The sequence below is a fragment of the Echinops telfairi genome, unplaced genomic scaffold, assembly GCF_000313985.2.
Source record: "Echinops telfairi isolate 266 unplaced genomic scaffold, ASM31398v2 ScPeMD7_7425;HRSCAF=8463, whole genome shotgun sequence".
Taxonomy (NCBI): Eukaryota; Metazoa; Chordata; class Mammalia; order Afrosoricida; family Tenrecidae; genus Echinops; species Echinops telfairi.
In genome coordinates, this window is record NW_022111325.1 from 5440944 (window position 1) to 5461222 (window position 20279).

Consider the following 20279-nt stretch of genomic DNA (forward strand, 5'->3'; position numbering starts at 1 on the left):
CATGCCTTAAAATGTATTTCTCTGAAGGCTTTTACTTATTATCTTAATTCCAGCAGAAATATGGGTAGGGACTATTGCTGTATTAATCATTTTAGAGTTATTAGGATAATATGATGAAGTGGACAGGCCTTGGTAAAGAGGTGGAGATTGGAACATAGCTTATCTGAGAATGGAACAGCTTTTCAAGAAATTAATGTATTCCTACATTAATGATATCCAAAACTTTCTCTCCAAGCACTTTTGGAAATTCATTAGATATTTGAGTGTATGCAAAATATCTGAGTTCTTATTAAAAACATGCTAATAACCCTAGTTATTATTGTGTCACTGTACTCACTAAGGCTAAAGAAAACCAGATTAAGAAGATTTAAATTAAAAATATTTTATCAAGTTTCTCCTAAACTCAGTTAGTTTTGCACTATCATTAAAAAACTGCACAGAATAGGAAAGGGCAAAACAATAAGAAGAAAGCAACTTAGTCTTTAACATACTACATAATTGATGCCCTTTTTTTTTAATGTATCTTTGGGAAAATTGCTTAAGCTCTCTGAAACTCCATTAATTTATAATCTTACCTCAGAGCTACTATAAATATTGGGAAAGATATGTATAGGATCTTACATAATATCTAGAAGAAAGGTGCTACTTAATAAGTAATGGTTATTTAAGAAAGTGATAGTAAAGTATTTTCTCGTCAATAGTGGAGATGGTGACAAGGTGCCCAGGAAGGAAAAGTATGACTGACTATGGAAGCAATCATACAATTCTGTTTGAAGTGACTAAACTATGGAATGATATGACATATTATTAACTCCCAAACAATAACAAATTAAAAGAAAAAAGCATAAGACTGGAGTATGTACACTGGTACAGATAAGAGCTCATGACACATGGAATCCAGGTCACATAAACCCCTCAGGAACAGAAATGGGAGTAGTGGTACCAGGAGCATAGGGGGGGAAGGTGGGGGAAGAGGGGAGGAAGGGGGAACCAATCACAATGAAGGACGCATAACACCCCCCACCCCGGGGACAAACAACAGAAATGTGGGTGAAGGGAGACAGCAGTCAGGGAATACATGAAAACAATAATGATTTAACAATAATGGAATATATGAAAACAATAATAATGATCACCACAAGGGTGGGAGTTGGGGGAGAGAAGTAAAAAAGAGGAGCTGATATCAATGAGATAAATGTTTAGGAAGTGGTGATGGCAATATACGTATATGCTTGATACAATTGATGTATGGAATATTATAAGAGCTGCCAATACAATCATTTTTAAAAATGCATAAATCCAGAAATGGATTTTCAGCTCCCACTAAATCCTAGCTCTATTTGAAGGACAGTGAGTCCTTACATCATGACCCTGCTCAAGACTCGCCCTCAGGAAATATTGAGTGCTAAAGAAGATGCGAGTGCTAAAGAGAAGTGTGGTGAGGAATTTAAAATGTTGCCCAGTTATCTGATAAAATAGTGTCTGGGGTCTTAAAGACTTGTCTCCAAACAAGCAGCCATCTAAGTGAGTTGTCAACCAAGTCCACATGGAAGAAGCACACCAGCATCAGTCACTGAAGGATTGCAATCCATATAGTCTGAAGTCAAAGGAGGGATTAGTATCAGAACCAAAAGTGTGAGAATCTGGTCTGCAGAAGGCTATGGATGACAGTGGTAGCCCAAGATCCATTTGTGGACCCACATAGGACATAAGCCTCTGGAGAACTCCCCTATCGAAACACGAGGAAAGTGGTCACCAACCAGTAGATGCCTCTATGATGCAGGCTGTGCCTGATCTGGTTTCCAAGTTTTTCTTTATTTTTGGTTTGTTTTTTGTTTGTTCAAATAGAGTGTATCTCAGAGGTGATATGTCATTGGAAGTCACCTTATTGAAGCTGTGCTGTATGTTTCCTACTTTTTTGGTATATGAAACCCAGGACTGATGACCCTATAGGGTCAGCAAGTAGAAAAAGGGTTTTGCATTGGTGGTGGTGATGGGGTAAAGGGGAGACAATTTCAAGGAGTCCATGTAGAAAAAGAATGTCTGGAAACTGCTTGTGGTACCAATGATACAATTCCACTTGCTGTGCTTAAACTATGGAATGATACGGTGTATGTATTACATCCCAATTAATAATAAACTTTACAGATAATAAAAAGAGATCGTTCTGGAAAAGCACAGTTTTGATGGAGAGATCTTTACAAAGGGAAATCACCTTGTTAATGGAGCTCAGCAGAGTTAGGACGTCGTCTTTCTTCATGGTGACTTCTCGGGGACTGCGAGCCTGGAAGTCATATAGCGCCACAACCCTCTCTTCTCGACCAGCGCCCTCCACTGGCACAGCCTGTTGTTGCTGGAAAAAAATGTAACAAGCACGTCGATCACTTCTTGGAATCATCTCTTTGCCTCCACCTGCTAGGGCCATCCAGCATTGTCAGTCCCTGGGCCAGACAGAAGACATAGCCTCTGAATGAAGCCTCTTTACATGACTCTAGAATATAGATATGGTGAAATGTGTTCTTCAGAGACACTGCCCCACCTAACATTTCTCAGGAGATAAGCTGGATGAGAAATGTGAATACAGGGTGAATAAATGAAAATGTGGTTTGCTGCCATTATGGTAAGTGTTTACAGATACTGGTTCTTAAAGTAGGAGGGGTGATATAATTGTCTAAGAAATTCCAAAAGGATTATAGACATTGAAGTTTCAGACTGTTGTATATAAAAGTGAAATGTCTCAATATCTCTCATTATTTTACCTATTCCCTGGGTCTCCATGGACAATGCTTCCCACGCCAAGGCCTTTAAGTCATGTGTCGAGGATCCGAGGACTTTCTTTACTAAGACCTGGGTGATCCAGAGCTCATGAAAGACCACCAGATTGAATTCAATGACAAATTAAACTGCATCCTTAAAAATACACTGCATTTTTTACATTAATCAGCAGGATCTCCAAGGAAGAGTCCTTTCTCATTTTACTTTTAGCAAATCACTCTGAGAGGCTAAGTCAAGTGGACACCCTCTTTCAAAGTCATGGTCCATTCCTTCTTCAATTCGGAGTTGCAAAGGTTATGCTAAAATGCTGCCTGTGAAGGTCATAGATTGTAGTGTTTTCGTCATCATCATTTTCTGAGTGGCAGGACGTAGAAGCTGATGATAAAAAAGAATCCCCTTTCCTTCTGGTGGGTCATCCTCCTTACCTGGCAGGTTTCTGCCTGATTCCGCAGAGCTTGCATGCTGGTTCCAAATGCTTTGAGATCCACTAGGAAGGCTTCATGCTTCTTTAGAAGAACCTGATTTGTTGAGGGAAGATCATCAGAGGAAATACCAAAGGAACACCAAACACCAGGGGCAGATGCTTCAACTACTATTCTTTTGGCCTATGTCGACTTTTGTCTAAATTTTGAGCAAAAGCCACATTTCATCCAATATAAATTTCTATTTTAATCTAACATGGAAACTATCAAGAAAAAAATCCAACTAAACCCACTCCCAATGACCAGATCAGCAGTTCTCAACCTCTGAGTGGTGGTCCCTTTCAGGGTCAAATGACCCTTTCATAGGGGTCACTTAAGACCATCGGAAAACACATATTTTAGATGTGTCTATTCATCTCCAGGTGGGTCTGCCCACATGCAGATACACCCACATATGAGTACACGGCGTGACACTATTACTCATACTACACAATGCTTCAAGACAAAATTTCATTTATTTATAATTAGAAATAAATGTTTCACAATATCTAATTACATATTGTTTTTGTGATTCATCGCTATGCTTTAATTATGTTCAATGTGTAACAACGAAAATAGATTCATAACAACAGTAGCAAAATTACAGTTATGAAGTACCAATGAAAATAATTTGATGGTTGGGGGTCACCACCACATGAGGAATTGTATGAAAGGGTCACGGCATTAGGAAGGTGGAGACCCACTGGATTAGATTCTGACAATAGCAATCTTTTGTAAGATTTTTGAGATGGTGAAAAAAAAATTCATGAGCACAAAGGACCTCATCTATCTCATAAGAAGTGGCTGGTAATTTGAAATTTAGACTTTGTGATTAGCAGTCCAATGCCTAACCCATCCACCCACAGAACTCCATCAAGAACATAAGATCTCATAAATGGATAGGGATTTCAGTTATGCGTTGGGTGATGATCCGCATGATGGGCAGTTCTAAACCACTAGCAGCTCCACAGGAGAAAGACTGGGCTTTCTACTCCCATAACACAGTTACTGTCTCAGAAACCCACGGGGTGGGGGTGGGGGGGCACTATGAGTTAGTGTTGACTTGGTGGCAGTGAATTTGGTTTGGTTACAACCAAACTGAACTAAAAATAGTATGATTTTTAAATCAATATACATCATTGCTGAAACATGTTTGGGATGACAGCATAAAGTCATAGGACGAAACATTAACATGCATTTTAAAATGCCAATTACAGTTATTTCTAGTGTTAAAGGTTTATAAAATACTATGCTAGCTTTCCTTTATTTCCATTGAATAAAGCAGAAATTGTTATAAAGAGCAAGGATACCTTTGACTTTCGACTTGATTTCTTTTTCAATGTATACACCTTTATCCCGAGAAATTAATTGATGTGCATACACCTCAAAACTCTGCTTAGTTTGTACAAGCCTAAGGTTACACTTTGAAGTTTCACCCACTATCTGAGTTGGTTCAAGCTCATTGTATCTGTGAGAGAAATTCAGGATGGAACCAATAGAGTTATGGATTTCTGGTCGGACCTTTTTGGATTTAGATAATCTCTGAAATGTCTGTGAATCTCTGGGGATTTAGAAGATTTGATTGAAATCATCGTCAAATCTGAGGCGATACCATCAGAAAACAACAGAGGTAATTATTCTAGAAACTAAAAAGAATACAGTAGAATCGATGATGATCTCATAATCCAAGTAAACCCTACATTAGTAATTTGGTACCATTTGATGATACATGGAATTCTCATCAGAGGAATGTCATGAGACAATGCCCATCCCTACCCCTCACTTACTCCAGCTGATTCTTCATCAGCCCCATAGTTAGTATTTTTTACAATAGGTTCCTTCTCCTTAATCCATGTTTCTGCTTCATGCAAGTCAGCCAGATATTGCTGGAACTGGACATTGGCCTCAAGATCATTCTGTCGCCTAGCAGCTCGGGCCTGTAGAGACTCCATGTTCTCATTCAAATTCTTCACTCTTGAGGACACATCATCTGCAGCAAAGTGTCCTGTGGAGTAGTTAATAGAAAAGGTGAGTGTGACCCATATTAATGTCTACCACATGCTTACCTGTGTTGTAAGAGCAGGAAGAACAAGAACCAGTTGTTAAAGGTTACTCCCAACCAGACAAAGCAAAACTAATCTCCAATCACAGAGGGGAGAGGCTCTCAAATATTTTGAGATGCTCTCAAATATTTTGAGATGCTCTCAAATATTTTGGTCCTTTAATAATTTTTAAAGTTATTGAATGTACACATATTTTGCTTATTGGGGGCATATCTACTGAAAGTTATCATATCACAAATTAAAATAGAATCCTTTCAAGCTGAAAATGTACAAGTATACATTCTATTAACCACCAGAAAAATAACATTATCATATTTCATGTAGGCTCTGTTAAATGTCGCTGTACCTTTAGGAAGAAAATGAAAGTGAGAGAAGCAAATAATATCTTATGGTTGTTATAAAATACTTTCATTTGTGTTCCCTCTTAAACGTGTCTGAGGGACCTCAAAATGTTCCCAGACCACAACTGAAGAATCCCTGTCAATCACTGCTCTTGCAAGCACACATGACACACAGAGATGACAAAGTGACAGATAATATAGTGAAGTAATGTGGACATAAAATAGACTCACAATCCCAATGAAAACATCAAAAGCCCCATATCAAAATTTCACAAAAGAAAAAAATACCTGATGAACAATGAAAAAGTAGATAATAATATACTAGATTTAATTTCAACCATAACATCAAATACAAATGGTGTAAATACCATAATTAAAAGGTAAAATTACTAGGTAGTATGAAATAAAAGCAACCAAAACAGCCAAACCCAATATTATCGAATTGATTGTGATTCAGAGTGATGCTGTAGGAAAGAGTAGAGCTGCGCAAGGTCTTCAAGGCCATCAATCTCTATGGAAGCAGGTTGACACATCCTTTCCCCCCGAGCGGTGTGAGTTTAAACTGCCAGGCTTTCAGATTGTAGCCAAATGCTATACTGACTGTGTCTCAAGAGCTAATTTATTAAAGAAAAAGTCTATGGTGTCTATTGGAAATAAGCTACATATGTATGCATGTGTATAGATGCACACACACACAGAAGAATTGAAACATATATACCATGCGAATGCTATCCAAAAGAAAGTTGAAGTTACAATATAAATTTTTTTCAGGAGGAAGATTTCAGAACAAGGAACAAGGTTATGGATGAAGAGGGTTTTTATATAATGCTAAAGATTTCAATTTGTCGAGAAGACATTAAGTATATGCACCTAATACCATAGCTTCACATTACATAAAACAAAATTGATCAAAGGAAAGGAGAAAAAAACTACAGTTATATTTGGAGAGTTAAAGAAAACAAACCTTCCCTGTGTGGTTGTTACTGTTGTTGTTGTTAGGTGCCATTAAGTTGAGTCTGACGCATAGTGAGCCCATGTGTACAACAGAAGGGAACACTGCTGTGTCCTGGGCAATCCTCACATTGCTGTGTTTGGGCCCCTTGTGGTTGAAGACACTATGTCAATCTATCTTGTTAAAAGACTTCTTAAAAAACAAAAACAAAAAAACTTCTTTTTCACTGACCCTTTCCTTCACCAAGCATGGTGTCCTTTTTAAGGAAATGATCTCTCTTGGTAACATATCCAAACTGCTTGAGACAAAGTCTTGCCATCCTTCCTTCTAAGGAACATCTCCGCTGTTCTTCTTTCAAGACAGATTTGCTTATTCTTATCGAATACGTAGTACTTTAAAAATAGTTCAACAGCACCATCATCTAAATCAAGTGATTCTTCTTCAATCTTCCTTATTCGTTTTCCAACTTTCACATGCATATAAGGCGACTGAAAATATCATGTCTTGTGTCAGGCACACATTACTCTTAAAAGTGACATCCTTCCTCTTCCATAATTTAAGAGATTTTGAGCAGCAGATTTGGCCAATGCAATTATCATTTGACTGCTTGACCACTGTTTCCATGAGCATTGACTGTGATCCACGTAAAATTAATCGCTGAACAACTTCCATCTTTTCACTGTTTATTGTGATGTTTCCTCTTTGTCTGGTTGTGCAGAGTCCCGTTTCTTTACAATGAGTTTCAATTGATGCTGAAGACTGCAGTCCTTGATCCTCACCGGAAGTGCTTCAAGTCCTTGCTGTCATCCAGCAAGGTCATGTCATATCAAAGGTGGGAATAAGCCTTCCTCCAATCTGATATGATACTCTTCTCCATGTTAACCATCTTCTTTCATTATTTTCTCAGCACACAGATTGAATAAGTGTGATGAGAGGGTACCAGCCTGACACACACTTTTCCTGATTTTAAACCATGCAGCGATCGCTTTTTTTTTTCTGTTCATACTTCTTCTGGGTTTATGTACAGGTTCCGCAAGACTAAAATGAAGTATTCAAAAATTTCTATACTTCTCAAGGTTACCCATAGTTTGTTATCATCCATACAATCTAATGCTTTTACATAGTCAATAAAATACGAGTAAACCTCTCTCTGGTATGCTCTGCATTTAGGCAAGGTCCATTTAGCCAATGATGTCCCTGGTAGCATGTTCTCTTCTGAACCCAGCTTAACTTTCTGGCAGGTCCTTGTCAATATACTATTGCAATTGTTTATGAATGATCGGCAGGAAACTTTGACTTGAAGGTGAGCTCACCGTCATCCAGTGACTCCCTGTGGATTTTCAACACTGTAACTGTTTATAGGAGTAGAAATCCCAGTCTTCTGCAGAGGTGGTATTGTTTGCTAAATTCGGCATTTAGGTGGGTCATCTTTCTTTGGGCACAAAAATTTATATCTTCCAGTCCATTGGCCAGGTTTCTGTCTTCCAAAATCCATAGATGAGCGAGTGATTCCAGTGCTTCATCAGCTGGTTCAAATAGGTCAATTGGTATCCTGTCAATTGCCAGAGTCTTGTTTTTGGCTTGGACTAATTACTTCAATACCATTGGTTCTTGATCATATGCTTCCTCTTGAAATGATTAAATGTGGAACAATGCTTTTTTTCCCCATATAAAATTAAATTTTATTAGCACAATAGTCTCAATATAAAATGCAGATCAAAGGGTTTACTTTCATATCATTTGGGATCATATTTTTTTTCTTAAGAGCAGCACTATAGGTAAGTCATTCAAACAAAATCAATGACAAACTCCCCAGCTTAGACATGAGAAACTGTGAAAAGCACATACAATATAAGATAACCAGCTAATCACCGTTTACATTTCTTTCTGTTATTAGACTCTTGAAGGGTAGTATTTGGCTCAGTTATGGAGCATAATATCATTGCCTGACCATCTAACCCCATTCAGACACTTGAAAAATGCTAGAAATGCAGTCCAGGGACTGATAGTAGTAACCTGAATTTTTTTTCACCCCACAGGTACTTCCTCATCACAAAGACATCCAAAAGCGTTTGGTCCCCTTCCTCACTTGACTTGCACTGGGTAGCCATGGTGACAGAGTGTAGACCATGAGGGAAGTGGGAATGGTCCAGATTCTCCATTTGGAACTTCTTTAAGAATTTGAGGATGAGGGACAGCAGTTGCATCCTGACCATCTTGTCATTGTCAAAATGATGAGTTGAATCTGATTCAATCTGAAGTAGTATCTCTGCTTCCTTAAGTAGGATGATATGGCCTTGACAGTGTCTTCCACCTTGATATCACAGAACAGCACAAAACTGCTTCACAAGGATGGAGTCCCTCTGCAAAAGTTTCACCATTTTGGGGTCTGAATTGTCATCACTAACCCACTTTCTCTTCTTACCATTCATAAGCTGGATGAGCCTTGGAGGTGGCTGAATAATGAGCTGATTGTGTTTAGTATGCACCACAGTCGAAACAGTTGACAAGCAAGTGCCGGGTTTAATCTCCACAGGCACCAGGGATTCTGCAAGCTCGCGCATGATTTCAGTCTTCTCATTCTGACATTTGAAGGGCAGGGAAAGATCCTTTGTCCAATGATAGGACATGGAAGGGGGCTGGCGCTCAATCATCAGGCCCTTCCTTTGGGGTTGGGTGAGGGGTGGCCTGGTGTACAGCTCGGGGCATATCGCACGGAGTGGCTGCACTTCTTTAAACAGCTCTGACACTTGGTTGAAATTCAGTCATATGCAGCAGATGGACATTGGGCCTCCACTCAAGTACTTACTCATGCAAGAACACGTTGTTCTATTAAATTGGCATTCCATGATGCACACCTTCCCAGCACGATTGCTGAAGAAAAATGTGTGCATAAGCAAATGTGGTGAAGAAAGCTGATGGTGCCCAGCTATCAAAAGATATAGCGCCTGGGGTCTTAAAGGCTTGAAGATAAACAAGCAGCCATCTAGCTCAGAAGCAACAAAGCCCACATGGAAGAAAGCACAGCAGCCTGTGTGGCCACATGCTGTCGAAGGGATCAGGTATCAAGCATCAAAGAACAAAAAAAACCATATCACTCTAAATAAGGGTGAGTGCAGAGTGGAGACTCAAAGCCTATCAGTAGCAAACTAGACACCCACTTACTGAAGGGTTGTGGGGAGGAGATGAGCCAGTCAGGGAGCAGGGCAGCAACGATGAAACATATAACTTTCCTCTACTTCTTAAATGCTTCCTCTCCCACACTGTCATGATCCCAATTCTACCTTACAAATCTGGCTAGACCAGAGGATGTACATTGGTACAGATAGGAACTGGAAACACAGGGAATCTAGGACAGATAATCCCTTCAGGACCAGTGGTGAGAGTGGTATGCTGGAGAGTGGAGGGAATGTGGGGTGGAAAGGGGAATCAATTACAAGATTATACTTATAGCCTCCTCCCTGGGGGATGGACAGCAGAGAAGATGGTGGAGGGAGATGGCCGACAGTGTAACATATGACAAAATAATAATAATTTATAAATTATGGAGGGTTCATGAGGGAGGGGAGAGTGGGGAGGGAGTGGGGAAAAGGAGGAGCTGATATTAAAGGCTCAAGTAGAAGGCAAATGTTTTGAGAATGATGATGGCAACAAATGTACATATGTGCTTGACACAATGGATGTATGTATGGATTGTGATAAGAATTGTATGAGCCCCCAATAAAATGATTTTAAAAAAGAATAAAATAATAGTAATTTAAATAATGCCGAAAAAAAAGAAGAAATGCAGTCATGTGTCAGTGGGGCACTACATGCTTTTCATGACCAAAGTCTGGTAGGGATTCAGTGCCTCAAGAATGAAGTGAGGTTCCTGACTATGACAGTATTGAGACTTGACCTCCTTCAGAACCCCATGACGTGAACCACATCCTCAAAGTGGAGGGAATGGTGTCCTCTGAACACCATGTGGGGCTGTTGGAAATTGTTGGTGATGTCTTCATGGATGCTGGGGTCATGTTTCAGTTCAAATTCTTCATGAGGAAACCGGAGACACACATTAGTCTCTTTATGTGACTAAACCAACCACTCAGCACAAATCTGCTAAAAATTCGAGTGAGCATATTGACCAATTCTCTTTGTTCCAGTGACTCTGTATTCCTTCCACCTTCTTTTGATGCTTCCTGCAATAGTCAATATTTTACACATGGAATCCTTCAATGCTTTCAGTTCGATATATGCTAAGTTTGTTTTTATCTTTGGTTTTCTGACTTCAGGTCCTTGTACATTTCATGATAATATTTTAATTTGTTCTCTTAAGCTGCCCTTTGAAATTTTCTGTTCGACTCTTTCCATCATGATTTTCCACAAGTTACTCAGCTGTTTTATGTCCAGAGCAGGCCTCAGAGACTCTTCTGACATCTACTTTAGTCTTTCTTGTCTCATTAATGACCTTTTGCTTTCTTCGTGGATGGTGTTTTTTATGTCATCCTCAGGTTGTCAACGCTCTGCCATTAGGATTCAATGGGTGAAATTTGTTCTTGAGAATTTTTCTAAATTCAAGTGAGCGGTTCTTAAGGTTGTATTTAGGCTCTTGTGGATTTGTTTTAATTTTCTTCTGCTTCAAGATAAATTTGCATAAGAGCAATTGATTATCTATTTTACAGTAAGTGCTGACCTGCTTTTGACTAATAATATTGAGCTTCTCGTGGTCTCTTCCCACATATATATAGCTGATTAAATTCCTGTGTGTACATCTGAGGAATCTCACATGTATAGTCACGGTTTATGTTGTGGAAAAAAGCATTTTCACTAAAAAATCATTCATCTTGCAAAATTCTATGATTCATTCTCCAACTACATTTTTACCACCAAAGCCATATTTTCCAACTCCTGTTCCTTCCTCTGTGTTCCCGATTTTGCACTCCAATTATCAATACTTTTCAATGCTTCTTTGATTGTATATTTGATCAATTTCATACAGAAGAAGTTCTTCATGTTTGTCATTACTGGTTTTAGTTTTTGGTGCATGACTGAATAATAGCTGTATTAACTGGACTTCCTTGTAGGCATACAAGATATTATGCTATCAGAAACAGCATTTTACTTCAAGATAGAACTTGAATATTCTTTCTGAAGATGAATATGACACTGTTCCTCTTGAATTTGTTATTCCTGGCATAGCAAACCACAGGTTTGTATAACTCAAAAATTACCATTATCATTCCATTATAACTCATTACTGTCTAGGATATGGACTTTATGTATTCTATTTAATTTTTTTATAACTTCCAATTTTCCTGGATTCATACCTTATATATTTTAGGTTACAATGATTAATGGATGATTGCAGGGTGTTTTTCCCCCCATTTTGAGTCATGCTCTACTAGCTAATTAAGGACCTGAAAGCTTTACTCATCCACATCGTTAATGTTGACTCCACTTTGAGGAGGCAAGTCTTCCCCACGCATATTTTGAATGTCTCCTAACGTGGGGAAAAGGGAGCCTTCATCTTCTAACGGAGTATTTGAAATTATTCTGCTGCTATTCGTCAGGTTTTCAGTGGTTAATCCCTCAGAAGTGGGCAGCCTATTTCTTCTTCATAGTCTGTTCTTAATCTGGAGCATCAATGCAACCTGTTAAATTTGGTTGATCCTGCTGGTATTTGAGTCATCTGTGGCATGGCTTCAGGCATCTCAGCAACACACAAGCTACCACAGTCTGACAGACTGATAGATAAGTGGTGGAATAGGTCTCTATAGTGCCATTAAACACAAAGTTGCTGTTAAATCGTTTGAATCATACTAGCCCTATGTGTGTCAGAGTAGAACTGAATTCCATAAGACTGTCAATAGCTTATATTCAAGATCTTTTTTCTTGTTTGAAATCTTCATTTGAGACATGAAATTTTCTCAACGGTATGAATGTTAGCTTACAATGTACTCTTCAGTCAGTATAGCTGTAATCTTCATTGTTTATGTCATACTTACTCTATGATGTTCAGATATGAATATTACCTAATTACTAGAAGTTTCTGAAGATGGGAGACCAAAATGAAGAAAGACTTTAGCACTGTATAAAGTGAGAAATGTAAGGAAACATTATTCTCCAACATCAAAAATAACAGGTGTTGGGAACATTGGTGGTATTTTAACAGATACGAAAGCTTCCAAATGGGACATGCGCTCAATTCTAGATTCTGAATTCTTCTCCACAGAAGCCTAATTGTGATTATGGTAAAAGATATAATTTTAACAATTTAGGGTTTACATAAGATAGAAAAGCCTCATTCATGACATAGAGTGAGATAGATTGCTATTATTCATATGTGTGTGTGTGATAAATGTCTTAAAAGGAATATCAGGAGTTAATATGGATATCTTCAAATTCTCTGTAAGTTCTCAGATTCTGCAAACTGCTTCACAAAGATTGCTAATAGTGATGATCTGATCAACTATACATACCTTCCTCTATCATTTTATTTCCTCTCTCGGTTATCGCTCGGATGCGTGGCTCATGACTGTCAATGTCAGCCAGTATAACTTGGTGCCTGTTCAGGAGATTCTTAGAAGCAACCAGGTCTTTACCTATTGACAAAAGAGATTTCAAGTGATGGGATTCTCTGATGTATGGAATGAGAACCACTTATCTCATTTATTTGAACTCTTGGACCTACATGCTCTTCCATTTGTAGTTCTAATCAGAGACAGGTGTCCTGAAACTTAAACCATCAGAATTAACCTTACTCAACTTTTTTCTTGCCGTGTCTCTTCACACTAAGAAAATCCAGTTAATTATTCTCTAAATGATAATGAAATAATCACTATTTTCCTTGGGAAGGAGCCTCTTAAGATCAAGTTCCTCCTAGTATGGAACTATTTTCTTTTGTCACATTGCAGTGTAAAAATGAGGATTTTCACTTGTTAATTTTTATGGATTTAAGAATGCCCTTACAGGCCTTAAATTTAAGTTATCTTCCCATGATGAGGTCATACTATTATCTGCTTTAAAGTTTTCTTATAAGAGTTGACAATAACTTAATAACAAGTTCTCACTTTTCGCCTAAAATGAAAAACACTATAAATACTATCTGTTGTGAATTCCCTACATCCTCTAATATTCCCCATTATTTGTTCTCTCCTGCATCTTCCCCATCTCCCATCATGTATCACCATTATTCTCTTTAAAAATTTTCTCCTGTACACATTCTATTCAAATTGTTTGTCGAGAAACTCTCTCCCCAAGACTCCCCCTTCAAAGAAACCTTCAAGACTCCACCAATGTCAACATTATCCAATCTCTCCTATTTACACTTAGTACAGTGTGCTAAGTTTCCACTCTATTTGGGTGCATTTTTTCTTTTCCTCCAAAGCAACTGTCTGACAACTGCCACTGGTGACATGATGGCTTCTAAGAAAAAAAAATCTAGTTTATTTGCTGTACACATTCTATTCAAATTTATATCTGCTACTTAACCCCTTTGATCCATGTAATCTTCCATGTAACTAAAAAAAGAGTCAAAGACAAAATTATGAAAAAAGTAGAGCAGTGCCAACAGCCTAGACAAAAACGCTTGGTATCTAAGATACTAAACATATCTGCTAGGCCCAAAAACTTCACAATAAAATAAAGTAAAGCAAGTTGAATAAAGCTAATCACTTTAGCTCTTCTTAGGGACACTGTACTGGACACATTGTCTATGAGTCTGAAGGTGAAAAACAGCACAAACTTTCTCTTTTCTGGCCGCATCCCAGATCTCCCCATCTCGCTGCAGGTACCTTGATCTATCCTTGAGGCACAGCCAGCTCAGGTTATACTCACCAACATAGGTGGAAGCTGCTGAGGGTTCTGTCTCTTGGATCCAGGCCTCTTCATCCTCAGTGTCTCTGCAGAGCTGGAGCAATCGGAATATATCGAGTAGTTTCTTTTTCCGGGTGGCCAGAGGCTCCTTCAAGGCTTCAAACCGGGACACTAGAGACTCCTGCCTTGCCCGTATGTCCCCAGCATCAGGATGGTCTTTTTCTTCAAAATATGCAGCCAACTCTGTGAGGGTGTCCACTTGGTCCTGAGAGAGAAACAGGAAAAGTTATCAAGAAAGAAGAGATTGGAGTTAGGGGAGTAGCTCCATGGGAAAATTCGCTCTCATGTGTACTGTGTTGGAATCTCTGATTAAATCAGTAGGGGAAAAAATTGGGTTGTGTTAATACAGCTAGGAAAACGAAGAGAAATTTATAACACTGTAATTGTCAAACAACATTGCAAAAATGACCAAAAAATAGTTACTAGAAATGCTCCAAGAAAATCAGAGAAATTAAAATTTCAGAGGCTTAACTTTTGGGGAGTGTTAATAAATCGTGGCTCTTAGGAAAAGAGTGGGAGACCTTTGCTGTCTGGGATATATTTCCATCATTTAGAATTCTTTTGAAGAAGAACTAAAACTTTAAATAAAATTCAAACTCCTAAGGCTTAGCTCATTGTATGGCATGAACAATACCTATGAGAAGAAATATGGTGCTGAAAAATAAAATTTAAAATAGAAATGCACAGGCACAGCTTTGGCTAGTCACTCCTTGTGGGAACTTGAGAAAATCATGATTTCCATTTGTATTATAGAAGAAAGGAAGACTATAGCAATGAGATTTTAAGGGCTTTTCCTAGAAACAAATAAAACAGAGGCAAGATACATATTCCATCATCTTCATGAGTGGCCTAGCTGAAGCACTGTACTCAGGCTTTTTGTTTGTAATTTGTTTGGAGAGAGGTGAATTTTGCATAAAAGAAATAGTCAAGAGCCAGATAATATTTATTCTGTGTTTTTCATCCAGGGCTCAACTTGTTTATTAAGATTTGATTTATTCTTCTTTAATTTGGAAACAAGTATTATCCAAATTTCTTTGGAAAACAAAACAAAACAATCTACTCCTTCACAAAAAAGGAAAGCCTATATAAAGTATTAACTCAAAGGCCTCTGAGCAGCCAAAAGTTAGGGCACTTTGACTTTGGAACACATCAAAACATAGTAAATGATTGTAAAACATCAGCAGCACCATGGATCCGTAATAATTATTGAAAACCTCTGTAGCCGAGGGCCCACACTAAGGAAATAGGAGATCTGGATTCTTCTCTTGAATGTCACTCAATTCCCATGTAGTGCTTGGCAAGGTGTTTCACCTGTTTTGATCTTAGTTTCATTTTCTATAGAATGAGGCGTTTGAATTAGAGGATAATAAAACTAGTCTCCAAATTTAAACTTCCATATAAAAATTAGTGTTTTTTTTTGAGGAAAAATGTATTCCTTTTTATTCCTGACAAATACTCTAGAGATTGGTAATCGTTTTTCGGTAAATGTTCAAGTAGTAAATATTTCAGACTTTAGGCAATATACTTTAAAAACCTTAAATGGCAAAGATATCATCTTTAGCATTAAAGTGTTCCTGGCACAAGCCATGTTGTTTTCTTTGAGGGCAACAAATGTATAGATGTGCTCTACACAATTGATCTACGTATTGTGATGAATTTTATGAGTCCCAATAAATTGGAAAAAAATTACTTTTAGCAAACATCAATTTCAGTGTTCCTTCCCTACAAAAACATCAGATTCTGGTGAAGAATTGCCCTGCTATTCCCCAGTAGGATCACATAATCTTATTTCTGAAGAGTTTATACATATTACTTTTCTATTGCTCTTAAGATAATTTTTTGCTTATTTACTTTTTTTCCCTTCAAATAATGTTGTTTCTCTATTTCAAAAATGTGCTCATCCATGTAGATATAAAAACCATCTTTCTCCGGCTTTACTATCTCCAGCCTTTTGTTTATTTAGAACTCATTGAGCTATCCTTAAAGCTATGTTAGTGACTGCCCCCACCAGGTTCTTTAGATTACTCTGTGTTTTCCAATTAACTCCAAGTAGCCAAAGAGAAGATATGATAAGTGATATTTTACAAGATAAATATTAGGCCTTTCTAGTGAAAAGCATAATCATTTCCACACCCAAGCCAGGGTTCCTGAATAAGAAATGGAATCAACTGGGGTTGGATTCCCACTGTCATCTCCAGGAACTCTCATGCGGCCTCCATATTCTAGAAACTCACTGGTACATTTATCTAAATAACAGTTTGTTAGGAAGTGGGAAGAAAACCCCTGAAAGTGGAGGTCCAGGTATCTGCATCATCATCCTGGAGCTGCTACTGATTCCCTCTGTGACATTGAACTAGGACGTCACTTTACTTCTCTGAACTTCTATTTTCTTAACTAGAACAACAAGAGTTAGATATGTTCAAGCTTTTGATCACAGAGTGTCAGACAGGAAAAGACCATTTTATAACAAACAGTTATCTTGTAGATGAAAGTATTAAGACCCCAAAAGATGGAATGAGCGACTGAATATCATATAACTAGAATAAACAAGAATATAGAATCCAGACCCTTGATTGAAAAAAGTGTTATGTTTTGATGATTCAATCAAATATGACACGAGCCATTGGATTCTGACAAAAGACTCTGAACACTCAGGAGAAAGGTCGGTTCATAGAAGATATTGGGAGAAAGATAATCAATTAAAATTTTTTTTCACCTTGGCCCTTTGCTCTCTTGACATTTCTTTCTGTTCGGAGTGTTTGCACCAAACTCCCACCTTTGGCCTTAGCGTTAGCAACAAACCTGATGGGCAGACACAGCTGACTCCAGGAGGCCGTGTTTCCGGAGTAGATTCTGAGTATCTGCCAGGCCTTTCCCATAATCCTCGGAGGTAACCTGCCACTCCACCTCCTCCAGCCAGCGCTTTAGATCTTCTGCATTATTTTCAAATAGCAGCTGCTGGTTAGCTTCATGCAACTGGGTCCCTGTGAGAAGACAGTAGGGACAAGATAATAGCTATTACATTGCTCCTTTCTGTGCTACAGCATACCTTCTTTCAATTTAGAGAATTATAGCCTTTTATGGAGAGCCTTGGTCAATAGGGTGGCCATGAACTGGAGTCCACTCAATGGCAGTGATTTTGGTGTTTTGTTTTGGTATAGCATTTCATATTCCAAAAGTATGTATATATATGTATAAATACATGTCTCACTGGAGATATCTGAAATCATCTTCATTTTGTATAATTATGATGGCATTTACTTTTGAACAGTGTAATGTTTTCAAAACAAAGATAAGTAGTAATTGTATTTCTTGCTGTATTCCATTGCTGCCTCAGAATTTAACTATCATTTTTGTATATCATATGTTCTCTTATCAGATTTCATTTTCAAAGTATTCAAGCCTAAACACTGAACTTTCTAAAAGATGTTGAACATTCAGGTTAACTAGTTTTAAAATTTCGAGATGTATCTTCCACAAAATCTTTCTCAATGATTCATAATACTCTTAAAGGTTTTATTCTATGATCTCACAACTATTATTTCCATGATCCACATAGCAATGCCTGTATCTGTGGGTGGCGAGGGTTTGGGGAGTAGCAGCAGAAGCCTCTGTTGTTGCAGTGAAATCTTTTCTTCCCCTCACCCTATCCCAAACTCGGGATGCTATTAAAGCCAATAGGTATATTATCACTCTTCGGTAAGCAAAGCACAGTTTTATCTACGACTGACTTTCAGAACAAAGAGAATAAGCAGTTATTACTTGCTTTAATTACTGACAGTTGATCAATGTTACAAAGTAAGAGGTAGGTTGCACAATATCACCACAAAAACTAAAAGGGAACAGACTTGGGGGCCATATACTTCCTGATTGCAAAACCTATTAGACAACCATTAGTCATAACAGTATGGCCCTAGTGCAGTGACAGGCACATAGCCCAATAGAATATGATTGTATATCTAGAAATAATTCCATTCACTTAGGGGTAGCTAGTACTTGACAAGGACCAAAATGCATTGAATAGGGAAGTGACCACCTTTTTGACAGACATTATTGGCAAAATTGGGTATTGATTTTCAGAAAAATGAGACAGGATCCATATATTTCACATTTAATAATAATCAATAATAAAAGGAACTCAAAATGGAAAATCCAAGAAAACTTAGGGGGACTTTAAAACCCATTGCTATAAAGCCACTTTTGACTCATAGTGACCCTATAGAATGAAGCAGAACTGATGCATAGGGTTTCAGACGCTAGAAGTCTTTACAGAAGCCGACAGCTTCAGATTTCCCCTATGGCACATGTGGGGATTTGAGCAGCTGACCTGGCAGTAAGCAATGGTTAGCCCACTGTGCCTCCAGGATTCCTGAGGGGGAAAGGCATGGTCCCAAATATATGATGTAAAACAATATAAGATAAAACTAAATATTCAAGAGAAACAAAAGATAACTTTATGCCTGGGGCCATCTAAAAATTGAACACACACATCAAAATATTTTTCCAAAGGAATAAAGAGACCCAACAGATGGGGGAAGCATGCTTTGACAATGACAGATCTGACAAAGGAGTCATCTCTAAAATGCATTTGAAAAAGCCTGGACCATCTCAACCACAAAAACACACACAGCCCAATGAAAACATGGGAAACAGGAACAGACACTTGACCAAAGGAGACATTCAGAGAGCCAATAAACACTCTAAGAAATGCTAGTAACCAGTAGCCATTGCAAGTGAAAACCACAATGAGATATCATTTCACCCCAGAATTAAGAGAAATGTCCACAAACTAGAAAACAACAAATATTGGCTGACAAGAGTATGGAGAGCAGGGACTCTCATCAGTTGCTAGTGGGATTGTAAAATGGTCCAGCAGCCATTGTGGAAAATGGTCTGGCTCTCATTATTTCTAGCCCACATGTCACTAATAATCTCTTTATGTCTAATGTAATAATCCTAACTCTAGTATAGATTTTAGACTACAGATTTTAGGCTGTATTGTCCATATGCTGTGGTCTATTGACATCTTAACTGGTTTACATTAATAGTCTAATTTAAATGCATTTTTATAGATATATAACCAATAGTGATGTATGGGTCCTGAATATTTATGGGATACAAAAAGTAGAAGAACTCAAAGTAACTTCAGTTTTTGAAGCTCTACATCTGTAAACATAAAACTAGTATTAAATTGTCATGTGATGAATTCATATTGGACTTTTAGAACTGCTTGGCCAAGAAGGATGAAGACTCAGAGGGACAGCAAGCAGGTGGCATCCCTTCTTGAAAAAGTCAGCAGGTAAATTCATGGTGGTAAACATAAAAATGCTGTGTTTCAGAATTTCTAATTGACTTTTCACCAAAACCTCTGCTTCTAACCTTTCTGCGCTGTTGCCTCCAACAATTCCTTCCAGAGGTCAGCAACTTCGCTCAGACGGTCCGCCACGTTTTTAGAGGCATAGTGATCATGCGCCATCATCTCCTGCCCGGTTTTTTCGAGATTATTGAGGAGGATCTCATTAGCTGCCAACTCCTCTTCAAAGACTTGTTGCTTTTGGACCCGGCTCTTCAAATTCTGTGTATCCTGAGATAGGATAACATAACAAAAGGAAAGCATTGCTTAAAAAAATGAAAGAGGGGAATTTTGAAGGCACAAATGATTTTTCACTATAAATCTAACTGTATTAAGATTAGGACAAGAGAGAAGATTGCTCTAGTACAAGTGTGGAGTAAGAAATCGCTTCAGACATGAGGCTAATCAATTCCAACATTTACTTCTACTTAACTAGATAAGGTTGAAGCTTCGGAATGTGGCCCCTTCAGCTCTAAG

The 20279-nt window shown here is 38.1% G+C and overlaps 1 protein-coding gene across 2 annotated transcripts in view; it reads right to left on the reverse strand.

Annotated features, from left to right (window-relative positions):
- Positions 1–20279, reverse strand: part of SPTA1 (spectrin alpha, erythrocytic 1) — an 81257-nt gene that overhangs the window by 44749 nt on the left and 16229 nt on the right. For both annotated transcript variants that reach the window (XM_004714792.3, XM_045298429.1), the window contains exons 15-21: positions 19829–20035; positions 17252–17433; positions 14411–14654; positions 13054–13176; positions 5024–5241; positions 3201–3293; positions 2216–2353 (exon numbers count right to left, since the gene is read on the reverse strand). In XM_004714792.3, the coding sequence (XP_004714849.2) occupies positions 2216–2353; positions 3201–3293; positions 5024–5241; positions 13054–13176; positions 14411–14654; positions 17252–17433; positions 19829–20035 (1205 nt within the window). The remainder of the gene's footprint in view (positions 1–2215; positions 2354–3200; positions 3294–5023; positions 5242–13053; positions 13177–14410; positions 14655–17251; positions 17434–19828; positions 20036–20279) is intronic.